This window comes from Biomphalaria glabrata, chromosome 5, assembly GCF_947242115.1.
Source record: "Biomphalaria glabrata chromosome 5, xgBioGlab47.1, whole genome shotgun sequence".
NCBI lineage: Eukaryota > Metazoa > Mollusca > Gastropoda > Planorbidae > Biomphalaria > Biomphalaria glabrata.
In genome coordinates, this window is record NC_074715.1 from 19,503,258 (window position 1) to 19,526,916 (window position 23,659).

A 23,659-nucleotide genomic window follows, 5' to 3' on the forward strand; every position below is an offset into this window, starting at 1 on the left:
CTTTTTTTTTTTACTTTACATATATTTAATGAACTTAAATTAAAAGGAATAAAATGTATTGTTTCAAAGGTTATATCAACTCTCTCTGTCTTGTCTGGTACAAGTTTTCTACACCTTATTTTTCCCAAACTCAAGATGAAATTTTGCACAATTATTTCTTGTGCCTGACAAAACAAGAATCAATTAAAAAACAAGGTTACAAAGACACTTTGTGTGGAATAATAAAGTCAGAATCTGCCCCGAAGTGGTCCGCTCAGGTAGGTAAAAGGGCAGGGTTCAATATTTTCTGAAAGAATATCAGAAACTATGAACTATCAACACTACAACACTATCTCGTGTTGAAAGTGTTGCAATACTGTTGTATTGTTAGTTGGACTAACAACTTGATACCACAGGATATGGAGATATATTAATATTATTATTATTACATTGTTAATATTCATATAAATTTAATGAACTGATAATTATGTAGATATAAATAAATCCTAGGTGTGACTTACAAAGACTGCATCACAAATGAAGAGATTAGAAACAGGATTAATACAGCAATTGGACCCCACTATGACCTACCTGCTAACCACTGTCAAAAAATGTAAACTCAAACTCAATGGCCACATCACAAGGTCCTCAAGGCTCGCTAAGACCTTCTTACAGGGAACAGTACCAGAAGAAGATGAAAACAGTGAAAGCGATGCGAAGACAACACTAAAGAATGGACAGGCTTGTCAGTGAATGAAATTCTATCAAAGACAAAGACAGAGAGGAATGGAGAAAGATGGTGGACAGATCTTGTGTGGTGCCCCAATGGTCCAACAGACTAAGGGATAGGGGAAGTTAAATGTGAACCTGGCTTAACTGATGTTATTGAAGGATTATCTCATTGTTTTGTAATGGGCAAATCTCCAATTCAAAGGCTCAACAATTACAAACTTTTCCCTTAAGTTGTTTTAAATTACATTCCACTTATATGCATACTAAAGAGTTTTTTCTCTTTAAAAAAAAAATAAACCTACGTAGTTAGTATGATCAAAGCACATAAAAACCTAAAAACATGAAATAGCACTATAATTGTTAGTCTAGATCTATTACAAATTTAATTAGGTGACTGATCCAAACTAATTAATACAATTACACTTAATAAAAGCTTTTTTTTTTATAAAGTAATTTTTATGTTCTTATTTAAAAAATTTAATTATAGTGGTAATATGAATTGTTCACAGATACAATTAATAGGCCAAGACCTACTTCAAACCTTGTAAAAATATATTTCTTGTGATTAATAAGACAAGTTCATGTCCAGGCATTTAGTATATAAACAAACAGTATTTTAACACATATGAAGTAGTGCTGAACAAAAAAAAATTTTTTTTTTTATCATCCCAGGTTGGTAAAAACAAATGTTATATTTTAAAATTTGCTTCATTATTAAGCTACCATTAATTAGATTAGGTCATATACCTCTGAGATAAGTTATTACCAATACTAAATATTAGTGAAAAAAAAAATTGACCTTGCATAACATAATACTGAGGTTGAGATCTATAATTTTGGTATTGGTGTTTTCTTTTGGATAAAGTAAAAAAAAAAAATCATTGACAATTTACATTAATGTGTTCAACATTTTCTTTTCACCTTTACCTATCCCTTAGTCTGTGGGAACGTTGGGGCACCAAGCAAGATTTGTCGACCATCTTTCTCTTTTCCTCCCTGTCTTTTGCCTTGTTTAAAACCTCTATCAATGGTAGGCCCATCCATTTTTTTTATGTTGTCCTCCCATCGCTTTCTGTCTGCCTCTTCTTTTTCCTGGTACTGTTCCCCGAAGGAAGGTCTTTGCGAGCCCCGTGGAATATGGTCATATATTTTAAGCTTGCGTTTCTTTATAATAGTTAGCAGGTCATCATGGGGTCCTATCGCTGCAGTAACCCTGTCTCTTATCTCTTGGTTTGCGAAGCAGTCATTGAAAGTCATGCCTAGGATCCTTCTGTAGCATCTCAATTCCATTGCTAGGATCCTCCTCTCTAGCTCTGCAGTCAGCGTCCAAGACTCGCAAGCATATAAAAAATGTGGCCATGACCAGGGAGCGCATCTATCTAATTTTGGTGCTGAAGGCCAAGCCCATGTCTTTCCAAATTATTTTGAGTTTTGAAAGGGCTGCTGTGGACTGTGCTATTCGGGCCTGTAGTTCGGGTTATGTTCCCTCATCTCATCCCTATTGTTTCAACATTTTCTATTTTTGCTAAACTATTTTAATAAGAATATGAAGACAGCATAACAAAGGCAAGCAAAGTTATATTTCAAAATTTTAATAGCCAGGGTACTTTCCAGAAATAATTTCATAATTCTATAAAACATAGTTCAACATGAACAACTCCAATCCGAAATGGCTAATCACTTCTTATAGCAACAATGTATAGGTCAATCTAATGGAATATATATTTATATAATGGAGATGTGAGACATTACATATCAGAAAAACAAAACAAAAACATGTATTCTCAATAGCACAGACATGTTATAGAGAAAGAGGAAGGGTAAACAATATGGAAGGCACCAAAAAAAAAAAAAAACCCTCTCATTCACAGTGGCGAGAAGAAATTAATGGAACATAATAATGTTTGGCAAGTTAGTTCCAATGATTGAATGTAAACACACATACCATACTCATTGAAATGTACAGAGAGATGATCATCTAGCAAAATATAAAAAAAATGGCCTGCAGTGCCACAACAAAACAAGTGAGAAAAAAACAAAAAAAATGATTTTATGAGCAATGAGAGAGACTCCAACAATTCAGTATGCTTGATTAATTACACATCATCATCTAGTACATTTAGTCATTCAAAAACATCAGCACAAATTATTCCTGTGCATTACATAGTATAAATGCAATCCTCAAATATACACAAGGTCTGACCTTTTCATCTATTATTGCACAACTGGTTCAGACAGCATTGGCTTGAGGTTACAGTTTGTTATGTCAGGATTGGTAGTGTCCCCTGCAGTATTTGTTTGTTTGCCAGTCTGAAGCAAGGCCCCACTGGGAGACTTACAAGGAGAGATGGTAGGTAAAGGTAAATGTTCAACCACACAGTGCTTCTCCATGGAAGGACTCTTCTTGCCATAGTCATCCACCACTACAGGCAAGGAAGTTGAGCTGCTGTCCACATGGTTGGGCTGAGCCATCAGCTCAGAGTTCCTCTCCAATATTTTGTCACTAGGTGCAGATGATAAACATGGTGATAACCTAGAGGTATCCTCAGGTAATTTTTGCCTCCTAGGTGAGAGCTGATCATTTGGAGATACAGTTTCCAGCTTCAGCCGTTTAGGAGCAAGGTGATCAGGTGAGCTATGGCTGCTACCGTTATGATCAGAATGATGGTGATAGTTTGGCCGTTTTGATGGCGTCAGGTGATCAGCTTTGGCAAGGCCCCTATCAGAATGACGTGAGGGCGACATAATAGTTGTTTTACCAGTACTAAAGATACCCATGGACTTTTCATCATCATTGGTATCTATCTTGACTTCTGAGTTTTGTGGCACCATCAACTGATGTAGTTCCACCTCTTGTTCTTCAAGAAATCGATCCATATGATCACTGTAAAATGAAGAGAAAAGTGGTTTGTGAATAAAAGATTAACCATTAAATTTTAAATCAACTAAGTTTTGAGGACTTATAAAGTCAGAATTTTGTTTAATGTAAAGATTAACATTGACTTACGTCACACCCGGATTTAAGGAATATTTTCTTTTCTCAGCTCTAGTTTTGGCAGCAAATATATCATGCCGCTCTGTTTTCTTCCAAAGGTAATAAAAATGAACTAATTCAAAAACAGAACGAGTTCGAACCTGAAAATAAGAATGAAGAAATTTAAAGTCAAATTAACATTCACCCAAAATGAAAAGACAAATAATGACATTCTACAACATTAGTTAGTAAAACTATCAAATTTTGAGGTAAATATCAAAGTTGATATTGCTTTATAAATTATTTTTTCTAATTAGTAGTTTTTTATTCTCATTTGCTTTATTTTATTAATAAAAAAACCCAACAAAAACACACACAAAAAAACAAAAAAAAAAAATCTAAGAAAATATAATTTGTTAACATATTGTATGCAGAATCATTTTTCATATCTTTTTATTTACTTTCTTCAATCGTGTCAAAGTATCTCCTCAAATCACAGGTTATAAGTCATTCATAACTCAATAAATGCTTCCAAATAGCAAAATACCTTATTGTGATGAATTTCATGGAAGTTTTTCCCATATAATCTCAGACCATCTTCAAAATTACGACATTCATCTTCAGACCACAAACTCATCACATCTAAACAAAGATGAAAAATATAGATTTTAAGATATTTCTTTAATATGAAAAAAAAAATGTTTAAACAAAATCTCAAATGCTTACCAGTAGGAGGTACAGCTTGCATCTTGCGCCTTCTCTCTGCTTCTTCAATATTATTGTCACATTGAAGCAATAAAAACAATGCCTGAAATTTACATCATTAAAACTGTATTCCAAATGCAAAGTAAATATCATACATTTTGGCTAAAAATAAGTCAGAACTGAATTGTTAATACAGGGTTAGCAGCACTATATCAATATAAAATTTGATGATTTGAATGAATGAAAGACAAATCAAGGTTAAGAATGACTAGAAAACAATGAAGGAGTGTGACTACATTATGAGAATAATGCAAGGTCACCACATGGCAAAGAAATGGCAAGATTAACGAAAAAAAAAAGACATGATGAAACAACAAAATATATATATAAAAAAAAAAACTGCCACACACAAATAAGCTAAATGAGCTGTTTCTAATGTTTTGTGAACTAAATGATGCTAAAACTTTTTTTTTTTACGACAGCACCATGTTATTTAATTTTCTGACCATTTAAATGACAACACATAATTATCACATTATCTCCTTTTAATTGTTCTTGTCTTCCAATAAAAAAAACAACAAGTGACTGTGAAGAAACAAGTCCTTTTACGTTTAAAGTGTCTTTTAATTGTGGAACATTTTAATAAAACACATATACACGGCAACGTTATGTACAGATCTCCTGCTTCACTCGCTGACCTTTCTTTCACTCTCTCGTGTTTACACACTAGTCACTTCCCCCAAGTCCCCTAACTCTCGATACTCAACACTTGACCGTGTGTCACGGTTGACCACACAGCAACCGTGTCACCACAGTCCTCCCAGGGCAGAGAAAAATTTTGATCGTATCAAAATTTCATGAACCCAATAGTTTGGGTGTACATTAATAATGTTTAACATCGACAAGAAGAAAAAAAATAATGACATGTAATACAATGGCATCTTCAATTATGAGAGAACTGATAATGCCTATGACGACAAATAAATTTTCAATAATATGTTATTGCAAGGAACATTTCCAATTGAACTATCGTAGAAAGCTTTCCTGTTATATTATACAACTTATATACAAAAAAAAATACACGCATTTAGTTTTTTTCTATGTAACAATAATCTTTTGAATGCCAACATTGTCATGTGAAAAATGCACTATTAGTTAATACTTTATGTTACATCAAAACATCTTCCAAATTAAGGGAATTGTTTACTTTGTGTTTCTTTCATATTAGTTTCTAAAAGTACATTTATGACTACAATCAATGCAACAAACTTTAAAAAACTAAATAGTAGTACAACTTTCACATCTCTGAATGAAATTAAAAAAAAAATAAATTCAGAAGCGTAATGTTCATTCAATTTTGACAAGACAAATTTTAAAGTTATCATACAAGTTATTTGTTAATTTTTCTCATCATCTGATTAATGAATGAACCTAAGTCCAGCGGTCCCTAGACACATCTTGTCAACACGTCAGCAATCACGTTGATTTGTCCCGGAATAGCTTGAGCTGTAAAGCTGAAGTCTTGAAGTTTTAAAGCCCATCTAGTAATCCTCTGGTTAGCTAGCTTATTTGTATTGATATAAGCTAGTGGGGCGTGATCTGTTAACAAGATGAATGATTTCCCAAGCAAGTAACGGGATAGTTTCGTTATGCAGAACACAATAGCTAGAGCTTCACGCTCTATCGTGGAATATTTCTGTTCTGCTGCGTTCAGCTTTCTGCTAATGTAGTAGACTGGTCTTAGCGTTGCATCACACTTCTGCACCAAAGTGCCTCCCACTGCTGTGGAGGATGCATCTGTTGCCAAGTAGAAAGGGTTTCTGATGTCTGGAAGCTGGAGTACTATGTCGTCTGAGAAGACATTTTTAATGCTTTGCAGGCATTCCTGTAGTCTGGAGCTCCATGTGATCTTGTTTGGCATGCCTTTTTTTGTCAGTTCAATTAGAGGTTGTGTAATACCTGTGAAATCAGAAGATTGCGAGTTCGAATCTCGTCGGGGTCGCCAGTTGTGAAGAAACAAGTCCTTTTACGTTTAAAGTGTCTTTTAATTGTGGAACATTTTAATAAAACACATATACACGGCAACGTTATGTACAGATCTCCTGCTTCACTCGCTGACCTTTCTTTCACTCTCTCGTGTTTACACACTAGTCACTTCCCCCAAGTCCCCTAACTCTCGATACTCAACACTTGACCGTGTGTCACGGTTGACCACACAGCAACCGTGTCACCACAGTGACCAACAAAAAAGTGTATTACACAAACATACATACTGAAAACCCAACACTTAAGAAATATTTCTACCTACCTGCTCATCATCACGTATATGTTTACCTCTAGGGATACTAGAGACTGCATATAGTTTTCTGTCCACTTCTCTTTGCACATTGCACAGATAATCATTGAGTGCTTTATTAAATGATAGAAAATTATAGTTCATTAGACATGATATGTTTGCTACTAGTAGATTTATGCATAGAGTATTTTACAATCTAGAACCAAAATAGTTATGTTGAGTCAGAAACTGATGAGGACAGTTTGAAGGTAAACAGTAAATAAAAGATTGCTTCTATATAGACTGAGAAGACTTAATTTCCAGATAGTAAACAAACCTTATTATTTAGTTAAAAGGAATATTTAGAGAATTATGTTTAGTGATTAATCAGCAGATGTTTGACCTCGCTAGTGTTTTAAATTATATCACAACAATAGGTATGGGAAGTAAATGCCCCCCCCCCCCCCAATTGTTACAAAAACATTAATACAATAAAAAAAATGTGTTTATATATATATATATATATAAATATATATGTATATGGTCAAGTAACAAATTGTGCACATTTCGCAAAATGGTAGGCAGGTCTGATATATTATGACTGAATAAAAAAAAAAAAAAAAAGAGTACCCTCTCTTTAGAGCTTAGATGATAGTTTCCATCCACAAGAATTAGATGAAGAACTTAATAGTTGGTGGAAGTAACTAACATAATTGATATTTATTAACTGTCTAGGTAGTTCTTATATCTATTAAAATACTTTTGACTTTAATCATTATGGTCAGAATATTAGACGCAAATATACATAAAGTACTACATTATTGACCAAAAAAAAAATAATATTTCAATTCTCTAATTGAGCCTTCAAACAAACATAGGGATCTAAAAAAACATGATCGTAATTAGAACAATATTTTAAAATACCTGCTTCATCTTTTATTTTTGAAGGATCCCACAACAGACGATCTTCATTTTCATAAGCTGGGGCATCCCCATAAACAGAGAGACCCACTGGAATAACTGCCTGGAAGTCAGAACCTACTTGTATAGTCTGTGAAAAAAAAAGAGTCTTAGTATTAATTTCTTGAGAATCAACAAGAATTTAAGTGTTAAGTAATACAAAATAAAACCTAAATTAAAAAAAAAAAAAAAATATACACCTTCTTATGTTCCTCAATAGGTTCATAATTTTCATCATCAGAAGATGACTCAGAATCACCACTCTCAGGGTGACTGGTGGCTGGGAAAAAAAAAAAAAGTAGAACAGTTAAATTTTTCGCATAAAAAGCACAACATTTAGGGTTAGGGTTATTCAATTTTATTGTTTCAACTCACATCTAAGCAATCGACCAGTTTGTGATCTTGAAGCACTTGGGACTAGATCAATATCATCACCCCCTATGTTGCTGTGTAAACCACTCTGTGAGTTACTACCCTTGTGCAAACTCACATGGTGGTCATTGTCTACAATCTCTTCATCGTCACTTGATGATGATGCAGATGGAGAGTTGTCAGCCACATCTGCAGTGACTGCCCCTGCAGCATACTGGGCCATCAGCTCTTCAATTGGCATTTCACTTTCCTGTAATATAAAGACCACTATGTAAATGCAAAGTGTACAAACATGAGACTAAAGCTAATATACTAGTGCGAGCCAAATTTTTTTGTGCTACCATATTTGTTGGAAATGGGATCTAGATGCTAAAATAACATTTCAGAATAATTGGAAAAACTTAAATTTGTTCAACCTTATTTTGAAACTTCGTTTTGATCTAAATATATATATTGTTTATGCCTATTAATTCTTTTTTTTTCTAGTCAATTTATGCACAAACTACATAAAAAAAGAATAAGAAGGGTGCTTTAAGCTTTTCAGTTCAATACTTATAATAATAATAAAAAATACATATATTTAGAAGCTTATAATAATTATATTGCTAAGAATCTTTTACCCCATTTTTGGGACACAGAAGTAACTAATAAACATAAAATTAATCAGAAAAGGCTGTTGTTGAACTTTACTTGCATGATTAAGCATACTGAAGTCAATATATACAGGTGTATATATATAATTATAAAAACATGTTAGTGTTAAGTATTAAGTCTACTTTTTGTAAATCATCCAATTCTCCAGTGCAGCTTTCTCCACTTGTCATGGCTTCTTCTTCATCTAAAGTTCTTTCATCATCATAATCATGAACCATCATATCAGCTGAAGGATCAAAGTCTTTATCTGTATCTGAAAAACATTATTATAACATAAGTATAGTTAATATAAAAGACACAAGACAATGAAAAATGTGATCCAGTTTTATAAAGATGAAAAACATTAACAAAGAACTATATTTACAAACTTATCAACTGAAAGTTTATATTTCTAATCTTTCACACAGTTTGTAAAGAAAAAAAGGAAACTCAGTGAGATCATTCACATACAATTGATACATCTTTTGTTACCCAATTTCATAGGAAACTACTAGCACAAATAAACACATTTAATACATTTGCTTAGGCTTATGTACTAGATTGAGGGCATTTTGAAAAAAAAAAGTGCTCTTTCAAATTGAAATATAAAAAGATAGTTACCAGGGCTGCTTGTTTCATCTGACTGTACAACCTAATTAAAGAAATATATAAAATATTGCTACTTGTGATTTTCAATATATTATATATTAATTATCTATATGATGGATAGAGCTAGAAACTTCTTAATCTAGATAGAGATCTAGTTGGAGTTTTAAAATTTTTTTTTTTACTTTCATTATCATTAGTATAGCAAAAAATAAAAAAAAAAATTTTTTTTTAAATTTGAAAGAAATTTTTTTTTTTAATGATCTTCATAAATTAAGATTTGACTTAGATTCTATAAAATGATAGGATAGATATAGACTTTATCTAGACTGAAATATTTAGGTCAGCAAGTTTGTTTATATAAAATTTAGCAATATAAAAAACTAGACTAAAATTTAGCCTACACTTCACTAGGAGACTAGCCCACTAGCTCAAGCTTGGTTCTAGCTAGACAGATTCTAGAACAAGTAGATCTCTATAAATAAGTATAAAAAGTATCTAGACTAAGTCACTAATAGATGGGGGTCTACCATTCATATATAAAGTTAAGTTAGAAGTTTAGCTATAGATCTAGAATCTACACTACTAGAATAGTTTTCTAGAATATTTTTTAAAAACAAATTTTGATAATTAACTGAAAAAAAAAATAGAGAGCTAAAATTTAGATCTCTAGTATTTTACTAACATCATTAACTATTGACATAACTATTGATATATTTTTGTGTAGCAATATTGAATATATTTATTATATTAATATATCTTTATAGATTTTAGATCTAGTCATAGACATAGTCATGTCAAATGTGACAATACTAACAATACACATAGTCACATAGATCGACATAGATTTATAGATCTAGATCTAGACCTAATCTAGATTCTAGATCCTGAATTCTATCATGAATCATGATCATCAAGAATCTAGACTTCTCAGTCTTCTGTAGATCCAGTAACTGTAAGAGTGTAAGTGTAGATTTAGAATTTAGATATTTATTTAATCTAGATCTAAAATACTGTCTTAGTGTCTCTTAGTTACTTAAGTTATACAGTTATAGACTAGTAATTTAGACTTAGGACTTAGTCTTAGAGAAAAAGAGTAGGTCTAGATGGAAAAAAAAGTATTTAGATCTAATTATTTTAATCTTCTTTTCTAGAATCTAGACTAGATTAATTTATGTAATAAAAATAATAAAATAGACATTAGTCAAATTTCTAACACTAGTACTCATAGTGTCACTAGGTATATTTTTAAATTAGTCTTTTTTTTTTTTAGATCTTGATCTAATCTTAATCTAGATCTATATTATTATTATCTTTTATTGTTAGATACCTATTTTCGATAACTCCTAACTTACAACCTTAGTTCCATGTTACAACAAAAGACCAAGCCCACTTTTACGGCTCAAAAAACATAACTTGCAAAGTGTAGCGAAATAGGAGATAACGAGATATAAAAAAAACTTGTCAAATCTAGTAGATCTAATTTACTTAAAAAATAGATCGTGCATAGATCTATATTCTGCAAAGATAATAATTAACAACTGCAAGAATTAAAATAACAAAGATTAAAGTTTTATTGACAGAAAAAAAAAGTTGAAATTTGACAACTGTTACAACCTCCGCCATTCTTTGACAAAAAATTGTCTAACCACATCCAAAACGAGGCTGTCTCTGACAGTTTCTTGATATTATTATTTTCTGCGCTTCAAATTTATGTTATGGAAGATTGCATTGGGTGAAAATGAACTTTACCCAAAGTAATATATAGCAGCTGCCAACGTTTAAAACATATATGTAGAAATTACAGAGGAATCAAAAATATTTCATATAAAGTATTCTTGCTGTTTTGTAAAATTTCTTCTTCCTTTTTTTTTTTTGAACTAATTATTTAATCCAAGCATTTGGCTGATTGTCCAATGAAAAAATGGAATACTTTAAAGTGATCGTTTCTACTGACAACAAGAGCACGCTAAAAGGGAGCTAACTAAATGTTATGTTTTCAAAAGCATTGACCAAGAAATGAAACATTAGAGAGAGCTTATTCATTTTGATCTAGTCTAGATCATCTAGAATATTGAAAAAGATCTAGAATTTGTATCATTATTTTTAGCAGACTTTGAATCTATAACTTGCCAAAAAATGTCGACATCCAAGTCAAAAATTAAACCTGTTGCTCCAAAGTATAAACTAGATCTTTATAAACTTTATTATTCTATAAATAATAACTTATAAATCTAGATTATTTAAAAAAATATATATTATAAGTCTAATAAGTACTATAAGTCATAACAACTTATATTATAAGTCTATATAAATTAAAAAAAAAATATAAACTAGCTTCTAGATTTAGAAGTAGATCTAGAATGTTACTAGATTAAAAGTACTATAAGTATAACTTACTGTCTTACTAAGTTAGTAAGTATAAGTATTAATTAAAGTATATTGTATACTAATGACTAATGTATACTATTATTTTATTACTATAACTTAGTTATAGTTACTAATTATACTTATGTATGACGGTACTATGAGTAATTATGATAACTATGATATATCATAATATATGTGATATAAATATAGAATGAGTATGATAAGTAACGAATAGAATATGATATGAATAATATAATATTAGGCTATAGTCTACATAGACATACTATAGAATCCAGAGCATGCCGAATCCAGATCTAACTAAAAAGGTCCATAGTCCATACTATAATAGTCCATTCATATTATATTATAATTATTAAGTTTAATTTAAAAAAAATGAAATATAGATATTGTTATTAAAAAGTTTATTTCATTCAACAGAACAGTTGAGTCTAATCATACCAAAAGCAGCACAATGTCACAAAAAAATGTTAAAGCTTCTGCTATCCGAAATCCACCATTTGCCAGCTCAAGAAGTGCAGCTTCTGCATCTGCTTTAAAAAAAGGGATTATTCAAGAAAAAACACCTTTGCAAAAAATTATACAGGTACTAAATAATGATTTTTTTTTCACAATGCATTTTGTGTCTCTTTAAGTGAGTATTATTAAGGAATCAAAATTTTTTATTTGGCCTATATAAACCTTTGAGGAACAACATCTTAGGTTTATTATAAATTTCATGTAACTGTAATGTTCTCACAGAGTTTACCAGCTACTCAAAGCACAAATCATAAAGGCATAACGGTGGTAAAATAAACATTTCTGTTTTCATCAAAAGTCAATGAATATTAATATCAAAACTGAAAATATACATATTTATAAAATATTTTATAATACTTTTTGAATTAGTATCAGCAAAGTACCTTAGAAAATTCATAACAGCACTATATTAAATTATATAAACTTGTCAAAGCTGTTAACTCATAGATGAAGTAAATTTAAGATTTAAAAAAAATCCAAAGTCCTAAACTTCTGAATGATGGGAAGAGCACTAGCCAATATGGAACTTTTGAGAGGGGGGGGGGCGATTTTTTCCAAACCCTAACGTTCAGTAAACCCTATGTATAAATGCATACACAAGGCACACACATAAGTAAAAAAAGGTGATCTATATTACAATTAAAGCAGTGTTTTTCAACCTTTGTCACCCCCCACCCTCGAAAAAAAAGTTGTTGATGCCACTTCTCTTGACAGCTAGGTGGTTTGGGGGAGCGCTGTAAGTTCTCCAGGCAGGGTTTGGGGTCGAGCTCCGGGGACAGAGTTTTCTTGCATTTTTAAATGTTGAAACACATTTTCCTGACATCTAAAGCTCATTATTCATCCAATTAAAAACGTCAGGCCAAATTAATTAAATTAAGTACTGAAGTGTAACTGATAATCAAGGCACGAGTAGCAAAAGTATGTCTTTGTTAGGTGTACTTATCCTAATATTATCTTCATGTCAAGCAAGACCTCTTGTAGTAGGCCTGTTTTGGTCAGAATAAGAAGCCAACAGGATGAAGGTTAAATGCTCACTTTGACAGTTTTGACTTGCCCAAATGTCTAATTTTAAATTTTTAAATATTTTTTACTTTAGAAAAGATTCTAATATGAATTTATAGGCCCTAGCTTTATTGCACATACAACCGATCTGTTCCTTGAAAATAAAAGATATCCTACTACTTCCACCCAGAAAAACATGAAGAAACTGAGTCTAAATAGAAATGGTAGTGCAAGTCTTTTCACTTACAACACCTAAGTAAACATAGATGCTAATCTTAAGTAGCACATACAACTAAGTCTACCTAGGTATTGTACCACAGCAACTCTTTCCAACTAGTTTCTAAATTTAGTTTGAATATTGGTACTTGGTGGTTTCTCATTGTGTTTTTTTTTTTCTTTACAGATTTTTGATGATGCTGGAAATGATGTCACTCCTTTGCCATTAGTTCAGTTAGATTCAGTCAATGCCAAAAAAAACCAAACCAATATTTTAGGAGATGGCTCTATTGGAACTGTAAGCAAATTTTAATTACATGAAAGTTAAATTTTTTTTTAGAAAAAAAAAACATATTATTAACATTTTAATCTTATGTTTTAAAACATTACTGATAATATTATAAATTATCGTATGACTTTCAAAATAAAGGGATTCTAGTTATGTCCTATGTTATTATAGTCAATTAAAGATTTTTTTCTTCTGTAATATTTGTTTAATGTTACTATTATGACTTTCTTCGTCTCTTCCGATTGGAAGAAAATGTCTGACTGCATGATTTTTTACCCGACTTTTTGACAGCTGTCTTCCATTTCATCTCCTTGGTTTTGTGTGTGTACTAGGAGCCATTGTGGGTTTGGTGGCTGAGTGTTAAAGTGCTTGGCTTCTAAACTGAGAAGTCCTGGGCTCAAATCTTGGTGAAGATTGGGTTTTTTATTTTTGGATTTTAAAGATGCCCCTGAGTCCACCCAACTCTAATAGGTACCTGACTTAAGTTGAGAAAAGTAAGAGTTGGTCATTGTGCTGGCCACATGGCACCTTGCTTGTTAACCATTGGCGAAAGAAACAGATGACTTTTACATCATCCATAGATTGCAAGGTCTGAAAGTGGATACTTTAGTTTTTATTTTTAGAAGCCATTAAACACGAAGAACATTTTGCATTTTTAAGATTGTTTTATGCTGTCTAAAGTGTTTTGATATAGGAGGAATTTATGATTTGTTAATTGTTCAGGAATTTTAACAATTACTAAAAGCCCATTTGGTAAAAAAACAAAAAACTTAAATGTGTGAAAACTTAAATGTGTTTATTTTTTAAAATTGTCAAGAAATTTGTTTTTATCTTTGTGCCTTTCTTCTGAGAATATTTTTTTTATTGTTTCTGGGTTTTTTTAATTATTAAATATATTGCTTCCATTAAGCCTTAGAACAAAACAAGTACCTAATTAACAGCATTAAACAATAAATTCAGAATATCAACTTAAGTGTGAGGTGATGGGGAATCCATGATCTTTATGTGTTTTATATGGAGCTCACACTTTTGTCTAGAAAGAAAGCTAGTTATTTATTATGTTGATTAACACTGGTATTAATCCTTGTTTAGCTAAATTGGTGAGCTCATGCAACTCCACAACAATTTAATATTGCTAAATAACATAAAAAGACATGCATGCATGAAATTGCTTTTAAAGTTCTTTGTAGCTAGACAATTAAGAAAGTCATTATAGTAAATGTTTGTTCATAGCCAACAGATTTGATGTCCCAGACTACAGCCTCAATCTATGGACAAGGTACTCAAGGAACAAGTGTTTTTGGTGGTGGGCCTTTTACAAGGTGAATGCTTTTTAGATTTTCATACTTTAAAATAAAAAAAAAGGCTTTTACATTTAACTGCCTCAGAACTGGACACAACAGAATGAGACAGCACATGTTCTGGAAGCTGAAAATTGAGACCAGTGAAGTTTGCCCTTGTGGTTACCTGAGATGAACTCCAATTGGTGACAAGGCAGTTGCATAGAAGTCGAAGACCATTGGCGGCCTTAGTTATTGCCGATTAGAAAGTAGTGTACACAGGGCCTGCAAGAGGGTCCGAGGTCTTTGGGTGCGGGAAGTCCGCACCACTGGTCACCACCTCCGTATGGCAAGATCTCACCTACAGGAGGAGTGGTTGTGTAAGGATTGTTCGATATCCCCAGTATCGAAACTGCTTATTGGGCTAGATAGAGCCTAACTCGTGGACGCCGACCAGTCCACCCGACGCAGCCCGCTAAGGCCGCGCCAGTCAGTCCAGTCTTTGCCCAATGGGAGACTCGCGAATCAGCCGAGTCCCAGGAGAACCCGACCAACCCTCGAGTTGGTGTCCAGCGCTATCCGCTTTTCGGAGAACCCGTTAGGTCTCTTACTCACCGTTGCCCTGGGGCCCCACAGGGGGGGGGGGGGGCTGGACATAACCCCTTTGAGTTCCTTTTACACTTGCCGGCTGCTCATTCATCAGCGGCAAGCAACCAGTACCCTTGGCCACTCCTAAGCGAGCAGTAGTGTTCACCCGGCGACCACGATGAGGTGGTACTGGAACGCCGAGCTTGTGGTTACCAGAGAATGCGACCATGTCTTTCAAAACTGCATTCTCCATTGAACGGCCTGATTAAGACACTGGTTCTTAGACACCCATGTAGAAGAAAAACTATATAGAGAACTGGCTTATATGGAAACTACTGCACAGTTTATCTTAGATATTGGGCTAGTCATCAGAACTCTCCAACATTATAAAGAGAATGTAGAAGAAAAAGAAGAAGATGGTACATTACAATGGACTATGTTAGCTGCATAATTGAAGTGTTTTGATTTTAAATGAGTCTGTAATGAGAATCCTGGTGGAGACAATATGACATCTGTTGGGTAAATTAAAGCTGTTGCTCATTATCTATCCCCATAAATTCATTATAACCATTTTCTGCTGAAATAATTGAATTTAGATTTAGCCTAATGTATGTACTACAAAGTGTGAGACCAATATTTAGACTCATTGAAATCAACATGTAATAAGAATTACTAGGTAAAGATTAACAACAAGACAGAAAAAAACTAACCCTAAGCTTTATAATTGTCCTTGCACAAGACTAGTAAAAATTGTTAAGAACATATTCTGATGTTACACAAACATAAAAAAGAAAAACATAAATACCTTTTTAAAGAAACAAGGCTTACATGAAGTATAACTGTATCAATTTGTTTGTATCAGTAATGTAATTAAATTAGTAATAGATCTACACTAATAATAATACATCTGGGTGATTATAAATATTTTTACTAATTGATTTTTGTTTAGCGCAATTTCATGCTTTTAGCTCTCTCAATGTGCTATGATCCTATCACTCGTCTGGACCAGTTGGGAAAAGAAGGGGGTAACTATATGAATGTTATCATAATCACTTTTAAAATGCATACAAAATAACTAGTTCACTTGGGGCTCAAACCTCCTCAATGGGAATAACTGAACTTGTGCCACCACTTCTGTCAAAGCATGATTTCTTTCCCTTGTTTGATACCAAAAAAAATATATATTACGGTACCATAGTTAATTAACTTATTGGTTATTTTTTTATATTGATTCTTGTTTTCTCAGGTACAAGAAATAATCGTGCAAAATTTCAACTTGGCTGTGGGAGAAATAACATACAAACTTTTTACCAGACAAACAAACAGATATAAGCTTTGTAAAAGAGTATCAACAATATCACTACACAGCATCTATTTTATATACATATTTTCTTTTAATGAAAGGGTATTTCAAATATACTATGTCTTTTATTGATTGTGTAGATAATTTAATGAATTAAAAGCAAACTATATTAGTCATTATTTTTTAAATGTATATTTTATTTTATTATTTTTTTTTTACATTTTTATTGACCAATCTTATAAGGTTGGATATTATTTACAGCATCATGAATCAGATGTTTTTTAGTTTGTTTTTATTGTTAGATCTGTGTTTACACAGTCTTATGAGGCTGGGTCTGATTCACTACCTGATGATTCTGGCCCTGGGGATACACCTTTTACAGGTAACATTTTATCATACTTTTATCTTACAAATGACAACACAAAACTTAATATTAGATAACTTAAAATTTTAGTTCAGTGAAACTTAGCTTAGTCGGTCAATAAAACTGAATACATTTGTATATAATTTATACTGGTCGATGAGCGTGTCACACGACCACCATCAATTCATCTTTATCAGTGAACAGTGCACAAGAAGCAACATTTGCAGCTTAAATAAATCCTGACCAGTTTAAAACAGCTGACAGATGTGCGAGACATCCTTGGTACATTCTTGGTCAATACCTACCAAAATAGTGTAAATGTTTGAGACATTCTTGGTCGGTACCTACCAAAATAATTTAAATATGTGAGACATTCTTGGTCAATACCTACCAAAGTAATTTCACCCCAGCCATAATCACTTTTCTACTGAGGCAAAACAGACCTGATTTGCTTTTCTTGGTATAATTAAGAAAATAAAGCTAGCAGCTAAGCCACTGTTAATAATAATGCACACAGCCAATAACTATGAAATCAAAAGAAAACTACACACTGCCAATAACTATGAAATCAAAAGAAAACTACACACTGCCAATAACTATGAAATCAAAAGAAAACTACACACTGCCAATAACTATGAAATCAAAAGAAAACTACACACTGCCAATAAGTATGAAATAAAAGAAAACTACACACTGCCAATAACTATGAAATTAAAAGAAAACTACACACTGCCAATAAGTATGAAATCAAAAGAAAACTACACACTGCCAATAAGTATGAAATCAAAAGAAAACTACACACTGCCAATAAGTATGAAATAAAAGAAAACTACACACTGCCAATAAGTATGAAATCAAAAGAAAACTACACACTGCCAATAACTATGAAATCAAAAGAAAACTACACACTGCCAATAAGTATGAAATAAAAGAAAACTACACACTGCCAATAAGTATGAAATCAAAAGAAAACTACACACTGCCAATAAGTATGAAATCAAAAGAAAACTACACACTGCCAATAACTATGAAATCAAAAGAAAACAACACACTGCCAATAACTATAAAATCAAAAGAAAACTACACACTGCCAATAAGTATGAAATCAAAAGAAAACTACACACTGCCAATAACTATGAAATCAAAAGAAAACTACACACTGCCAATAACTATGAAATCAAAAGAAAACTACACACTGCCAATAACTATGAAATCAAAAGAAAACTACACACTGCCAATAACTATGAAATCAAAAGAAAACTACACACTGCCAATAACTATGAAATCAAAAGAAAACTACACACTGCCAATAACTATGAAATCAAAAGAAAACTACACACTGCCAATAACTATGAAATCAAAAGAAAACTACACACTGCCAATAACTATGAAATCAAAAGAAAACTACACACAGCCAATAACTATGAAATCGAAAGAAAACTACACACTGCCAATAAGTATGAAATCAAAAGAAAACTACACACTGCCAATAACTATGAAATCAAAAGAAAACTACACACTGCCAATAACTATGAAATCAAAAGAAAACTACACACTGCCAATAACTATGAAATCAAAAGAAAACAACACACTGCCAATAACTATAAAATCAAAAGAAAACTACACACTGCCAATAAGTATGAAATCAAAAGAAAACTACACACTGCCAATAACTATGAAATCAAAAGAAAACTACACACTGCCAATAACTATGAAATCAAAAGAAAACTACACACTGCCAATAACTATGAAATCAAAAGAAAACTACACACTGCCAATAACTATGAAATCAAAAGAAAACTACACACTGCCAATAACTATGAAATCAAAAGAAAACTACACACTGCCAATAACTATGAAATCAAAAGAAAACTACACACTGCCAATAACTATGAAATCAAAAGAAAACTACACACTGCCAATAACTATGAAATCAAAAGAAAACTACACACTGCCAATAACTATGAAATCAAAAGAAAACTACACACTGCCAATAAGTATGAAATAAAAGAAAACTACACACTGCCAATAAGTATGAAATCAAAAGAAAACTACACACTGCCAATAAGTATGAAATCAAAAGAAAACTACACACTGCCAATAACTATGAAATCAAAAGAAAACAACACACTGCCAATAACTATAAAATCAAAAGAAAACTACACACTGCCAATAAGTATGAAATCAAAAGAAAACTACACACTGCCAATAACTATGAAATCAAAAGAAAACTACACACTGCCAATAACTATGAAATCAAAAGAAAACTACACACTGCCAATAACTATGAAATCAAAAGAAAACTACACACTGCCAATAACTATGAAATCAAAAGAAAACTACACACTGCCAATAACTATGAAATCAAAAGAAAACTACACACTGCCAATAACTATGAAATCAAAAGAAAACTACACACTGCCAATAACTATGAAATCAAAAGAAAACTACACACTGCCAATAACTATGAAATCAAAAGAAAACTACACACTGCCAATAACTATGAAATCAAAAGAAAACTACACACAGCCAATAACTATGAAATCAAAAGAAAACTACACACTGCCAATAAGTATGAAATCAAAAGAAAACTACACACTGCCAATAACTATGAAATCAAAAGAAAACTACACACTGCCAATAACTATGAAATCAAAAGAAAACTACACACTGCCAATAACTATGAAATCAAAAGAAAACTACACACTGCCAATAACTATGAAATCAAAAGAAAACTACACACTGCCAATAACTATGAAATCAAAAGAAAACTACACACTGCCAATAACTATGAAATCAAAAGAAAACTACACACTGCCAATAACTATGAAATCAAAAGAAAACTACACACTGCCAATAACTATGAAATCAAAAGAAAACTACACACTGCCAATAACTATGAAATCAAAAGAAAACTACACACTGCCAATAACTATGAAATCAAAAGAAAACTACACACTGCCAATAACTATGAAATCAAAAGAAAACTACACACTGCCAATAACTATGAAATCAAAAGAAAACTACACACTGCCAATAACTATGAAATCAAAAGAAAACTACACACTGCCAATAAGTATGAAATCAAAAGAAAACTACACACTGCCAATAACTATGAAATCAAAAGAAAACTACACACTGCCAATAAGTATGAAATAAAAGAAAACTACACACTGCCAATAACTATGAAATTAAAAGAAAACTACACACTGCCAATAAGTATGAAATCAAAAGAAAACTACACACTGCCAATAAGTATGAAATCAAAAGAAAACTACACACTGCCAATAAGTATGAAATAAAAGAAAACTACACACTGCCAATAAGTATGATATCAAAAGAAAACTACACACTGCCAATAAGTATGAAATAAAAGAAAACTACACACTGCCAATAAGTATGAAATCAAAAGAAAACTACACACTGCCAATAACTATGAAATCAAAAGAAAACTACACACTGCCAATAACTATGAAATCAAAAGAAAACTACACACTGCCAATAACTATGAAATCAAAAGAAAACTACACACTACCAATAACTATGAAATCAAAAGAAAACTACACACTGCCAATAACTATGAAATCAAAAGAAAACTACACACTGCCAATAACTATGAAATCAAAAGAAAACTACACACTGCCAATAACTATGAAATCAAAAGAAAACTACACACTGCCAATAACTATGAAATCAAAAGAAAACTACACACAGCCAATAACTATGAAATCAAAAGAAAACTACACACTGCCAATAACTATGAAATCAAAAGAAAACTACACACTGCCAATAACTATGAAATCCAAAGAAAACTACACACTGCCAATAACTATGAAATCCAAAGAAAACTACACACTGCCAATGCTATGAAAACAAAAGTAAAGAATCATTCAAGTGAGACAACTCTACATGCTGTTTTAGAACTCTAGTTGTCTGGTTGTTTTTCATAAATTTAAAAACAGTCATATCAGATTCATTCAGTTTAAATGAGCTGGCCATTCTAAGTGTACATGAATCACTTTATTGTAAATAAAAAATTACATTTAAATTTTGATAAGATCATCTACTGATTCATAAGAAATAGATTTAATAGAAATAAACTTATAACACAACAAATCTTTACTTTTTTCAAGAATATTTAAAATTACATTCTCTCTACTAAAGCTGGTTAGTAACAGATGCTTGTAATCCATTCAACAGAAATAAGACACAAGCGTCAAGAAATACAAGAAGTGCCAACAGAAGCAGATCTAGAGAAGATTGTAGACATAACTCTCACTGAAACTGAAACAATTTGGATGTTTGATTTGCCTGATGTGAAAATTTCTACAGAAAGTGAAGAGGTGCATGATATAGAAAAAAGAAACAAAAGCTATGCAGAGGTAAATTACAACCACAGAATCATGTCTGTAGACCATTACTATTTATGTCAAATTAGATTAAGATTTCAGGTATTTATGATTTCAAATTACAGTGATACTTTTTAACAAAATATTTTACTATTTCTATTAAATATTTCACAAGCTTTGAAAATTAGTTAAAATATATTTGGCTTAGATCATGTTTCTAGCTAATCAGAAATTATATTTTTAGCATTATAAACCATTAGTGAAATCATTTGTCCTTTGAATTCTGATAACTCTAATGCGTTACTAAATATGTGATGCTTAAAAATTATAAGCTGGAGGATGAGCAAGTTACTGATTTTTTTCCCAACAGAGAAAAAAAGATGGCTGCTGGCTGTTGGGCTGTTTGTCTTGTCTGCACTGCTTTCATTAAAACTTAATCTCAAAGAAGAGCTTCTTAATCTCAAAGAAGAGCTTCTTCTTCTCTCTTCTTCTTTGAATAAAAAAAAAAAGGATCAGGAACCAGTCATATACTATTGTTGAACTATGCTGTATCCTTCTTTAGATTAGCAAGCTCTATTTGAGTTTTGCTTTGTATTCTTACTGGGTTGAATACTTGGCTGACATCTTCTGCGACCATTTCACAAGTGTATATGTTGATGGTTCAGACTTTTATTTTTAGAGCTTGATTTATTTCATTCTATTGCATAATGTTTTAGATAGACTATTAATCTTTGGTTTAACTAAACTTAGAAGTAATCTTTACTCTTGATTGATCTAGAAATTAACAAAAAGCTACATAACCCGAAATTAAATTTTAAAAGGGGAAGTATTGTACCATTATTTTTCTAAATTAAGTTAAATAAAAACACTCAATTTCTCTGGGTGTTCTATAAATAGTAAAATTATTTTCAGCTCTTAAAAAGCCGTGTTGGCAATGACTTATATGTTGAGAGAGGAATGAATACATTTAATGAGCCTCCAAAACTGAAGAGTGTACAGACCAACAAAATAGAGCTTATTGTAAGTATAGCATTAGTATATCAGCATATTTACTTTTTGATGCTATGTTATACATCAATCTTTAATTGAAAGTCTTTAGAAAAAGTTTAATTACATAATTCATAATTCATGCATAAATATTGATCTTTTTCTAAGCATACTGGAGTTGAATGCACTTACTGGGATATGTATGATACCTATTCAGTAATTGAAAAAGAAAAACAAGGTATGTTGCCTGTTAATTTTTGTATAAGATAGTTATCTATGAAAGAAAATTGAGTATTGTGCCTCAAAAATTCAGGTTCATAACAGAAGAAGAAATCTGTCATGATATAAACTTAAACAAAAAAAAATTACATTCTGCATCATCTATGTTATGTGTACAAGATTTGTAGATCAGAAACACAGCTGGGTCTAAGTAGTCAACAAACAATGCAATATTCCTGAAACCAGAGGCTCAAAGTCAATGTCATTTTATTATCATTATAGTCAGGGGGCTTTTTTTTTGGCAAGGTTTTCTTTTCCTTGTTAAACTAATTATAGAAATCTGAAAATATTTTTTTGTGGCACTCTTGTATTCAGCGCATGGTATAAATGTAACATGTTTGACAGAAATACTAATGAACAAAGTTAAACTATTTTCTTGCATGTGTTTGTCAAACATGGCATCTACTTTGATAACTTGAAATAGTGAATAAAGCTCATTACATAATCATTTTAATTTGTTTATTACTATATACAGTTTTGATGAGCATTTTGTAATTTGTTTTTAATACACATTGAATGAAAATGTGCAACTTAATTGGTTTAGCAATCATTTTCTCTTTTGACTTTTTAGCTGTTTTTATAGGAATGCTTAGTTAATGAAGATCTGCTCTTTTAACAAATTGCCATCTAACTGGGCTTTATTGCTCTTGTTAACATAAATAGCACTTGCTTCAGTAACAATGAGCTCTATAATGGTCTGAACAACTTGAGATGATCTAAAATAGATTTCTAGCATGTAAGGAATACTCCTCTTATGCTTTGTCAAGAAACTGACATTTTGCGGATAAATTTATCACTTCCATTCAGGTTCAGTGAATGGACAAACATGTCCCCTCCTGCGGGTGGGACTGCCACTTCT

The 23,659-nt window shown here is 31.8% G+C and overlaps 2 protein-coding genes across 9 annotated transcripts in view; one reads left to right on the forward strand and one right to left on the reverse strand.

The window, feature by feature from the left end:
* Positions 1-2,287: 2,287 nt before the first annotated feature.
* Positions 2,288-10,946, reverse strand: LOC106067185 (mesoderm induction early response protein 1-like). Of its 5 annotated transcripts, none has more exons than XM_013226336.2 (11): positions 10,854-10,945; positions 9,252-9,282; positions 8,774-8,904; positions 8,001-8,247; positions 7,826-7,905; positions 7,590-7,716; positions 6,699-6,799; positions 4,412-4,493; positions 4,233-4,327; positions 3,719-3,846; positions 2,288-3,595 (listed from the first exon to the last, which is right to left on the reverse strand). In XM_013226336.2, the coding sequence occupies exons 1-11, from the start codon at positions 10,860-10,862 to the stop codon at positions 2,926-2,928; spliced, it is 1,701 nt and encodes a 566-aa protein (XP_013081790.2). In that variant the 5' UTR covers positions 10,863-10,945; the 3' UTR covers positions 2,288-2,925. The 5 variants fall into 5 exon arrangements, with proteins under 5 accessions (XP_013081790.2, XP_055886400.1, XP_055886399.1 ...); XM_056030425.1 differs by lacking the exon at positions 10,854-10,945 and adding an exon at positions 10,436-10,480; XM_056030424.1 differs by having other exon boundaries at positions 4,233-4,493; positions 10,854-10,946.
* Positions 10,947-11,201: 255 nt separating this feature from the next.
* Positions 11,202-23,659, forward strand: part of LOC106066883 (dynein axonemal intermediate chain 4-like) — a 31,270-nt gene continuing 18,812 nt past the window's right edge. For 3 of the 4 annotated variants that reach the window (XM_056029731.1, XM_056029732.1, XM_056029733.1), the window contains exons 1-8: positions 11,202-11,416; positions 12,045-12,210; positions 13,549-13,659; positions 14,884-14,972; positions 17,124-17,203; positions 21,386-21,567; positions 22,447-22,554; positions 22,690-22,759. In XM_056029731.1, the coding sequence (XP_055885706.1) occupies positions 11,376-11,416; positions 12,045-12,210; positions 13,549-13,659; positions 14,884-14,972; positions 17,124-17,203; positions 21,386-21,567; positions 22,447-22,554; positions 22,690-22,759 (847 nt within the window). In that variant the 5' untranslated portion in view covers positions 11,202-11,375. The remainder of the gene's footprint in view (positions 11,417-12,044; positions 12,211-13,548; positions 13,660-14,883; positions 14,973-17,123; positions 17,204-21,385; positions 21,568-22,446; positions 22,555-22,689; positions 22,760-23,659) is intronic. The other variant, XM_056029734.1, reaches the window with a different exon arrangement.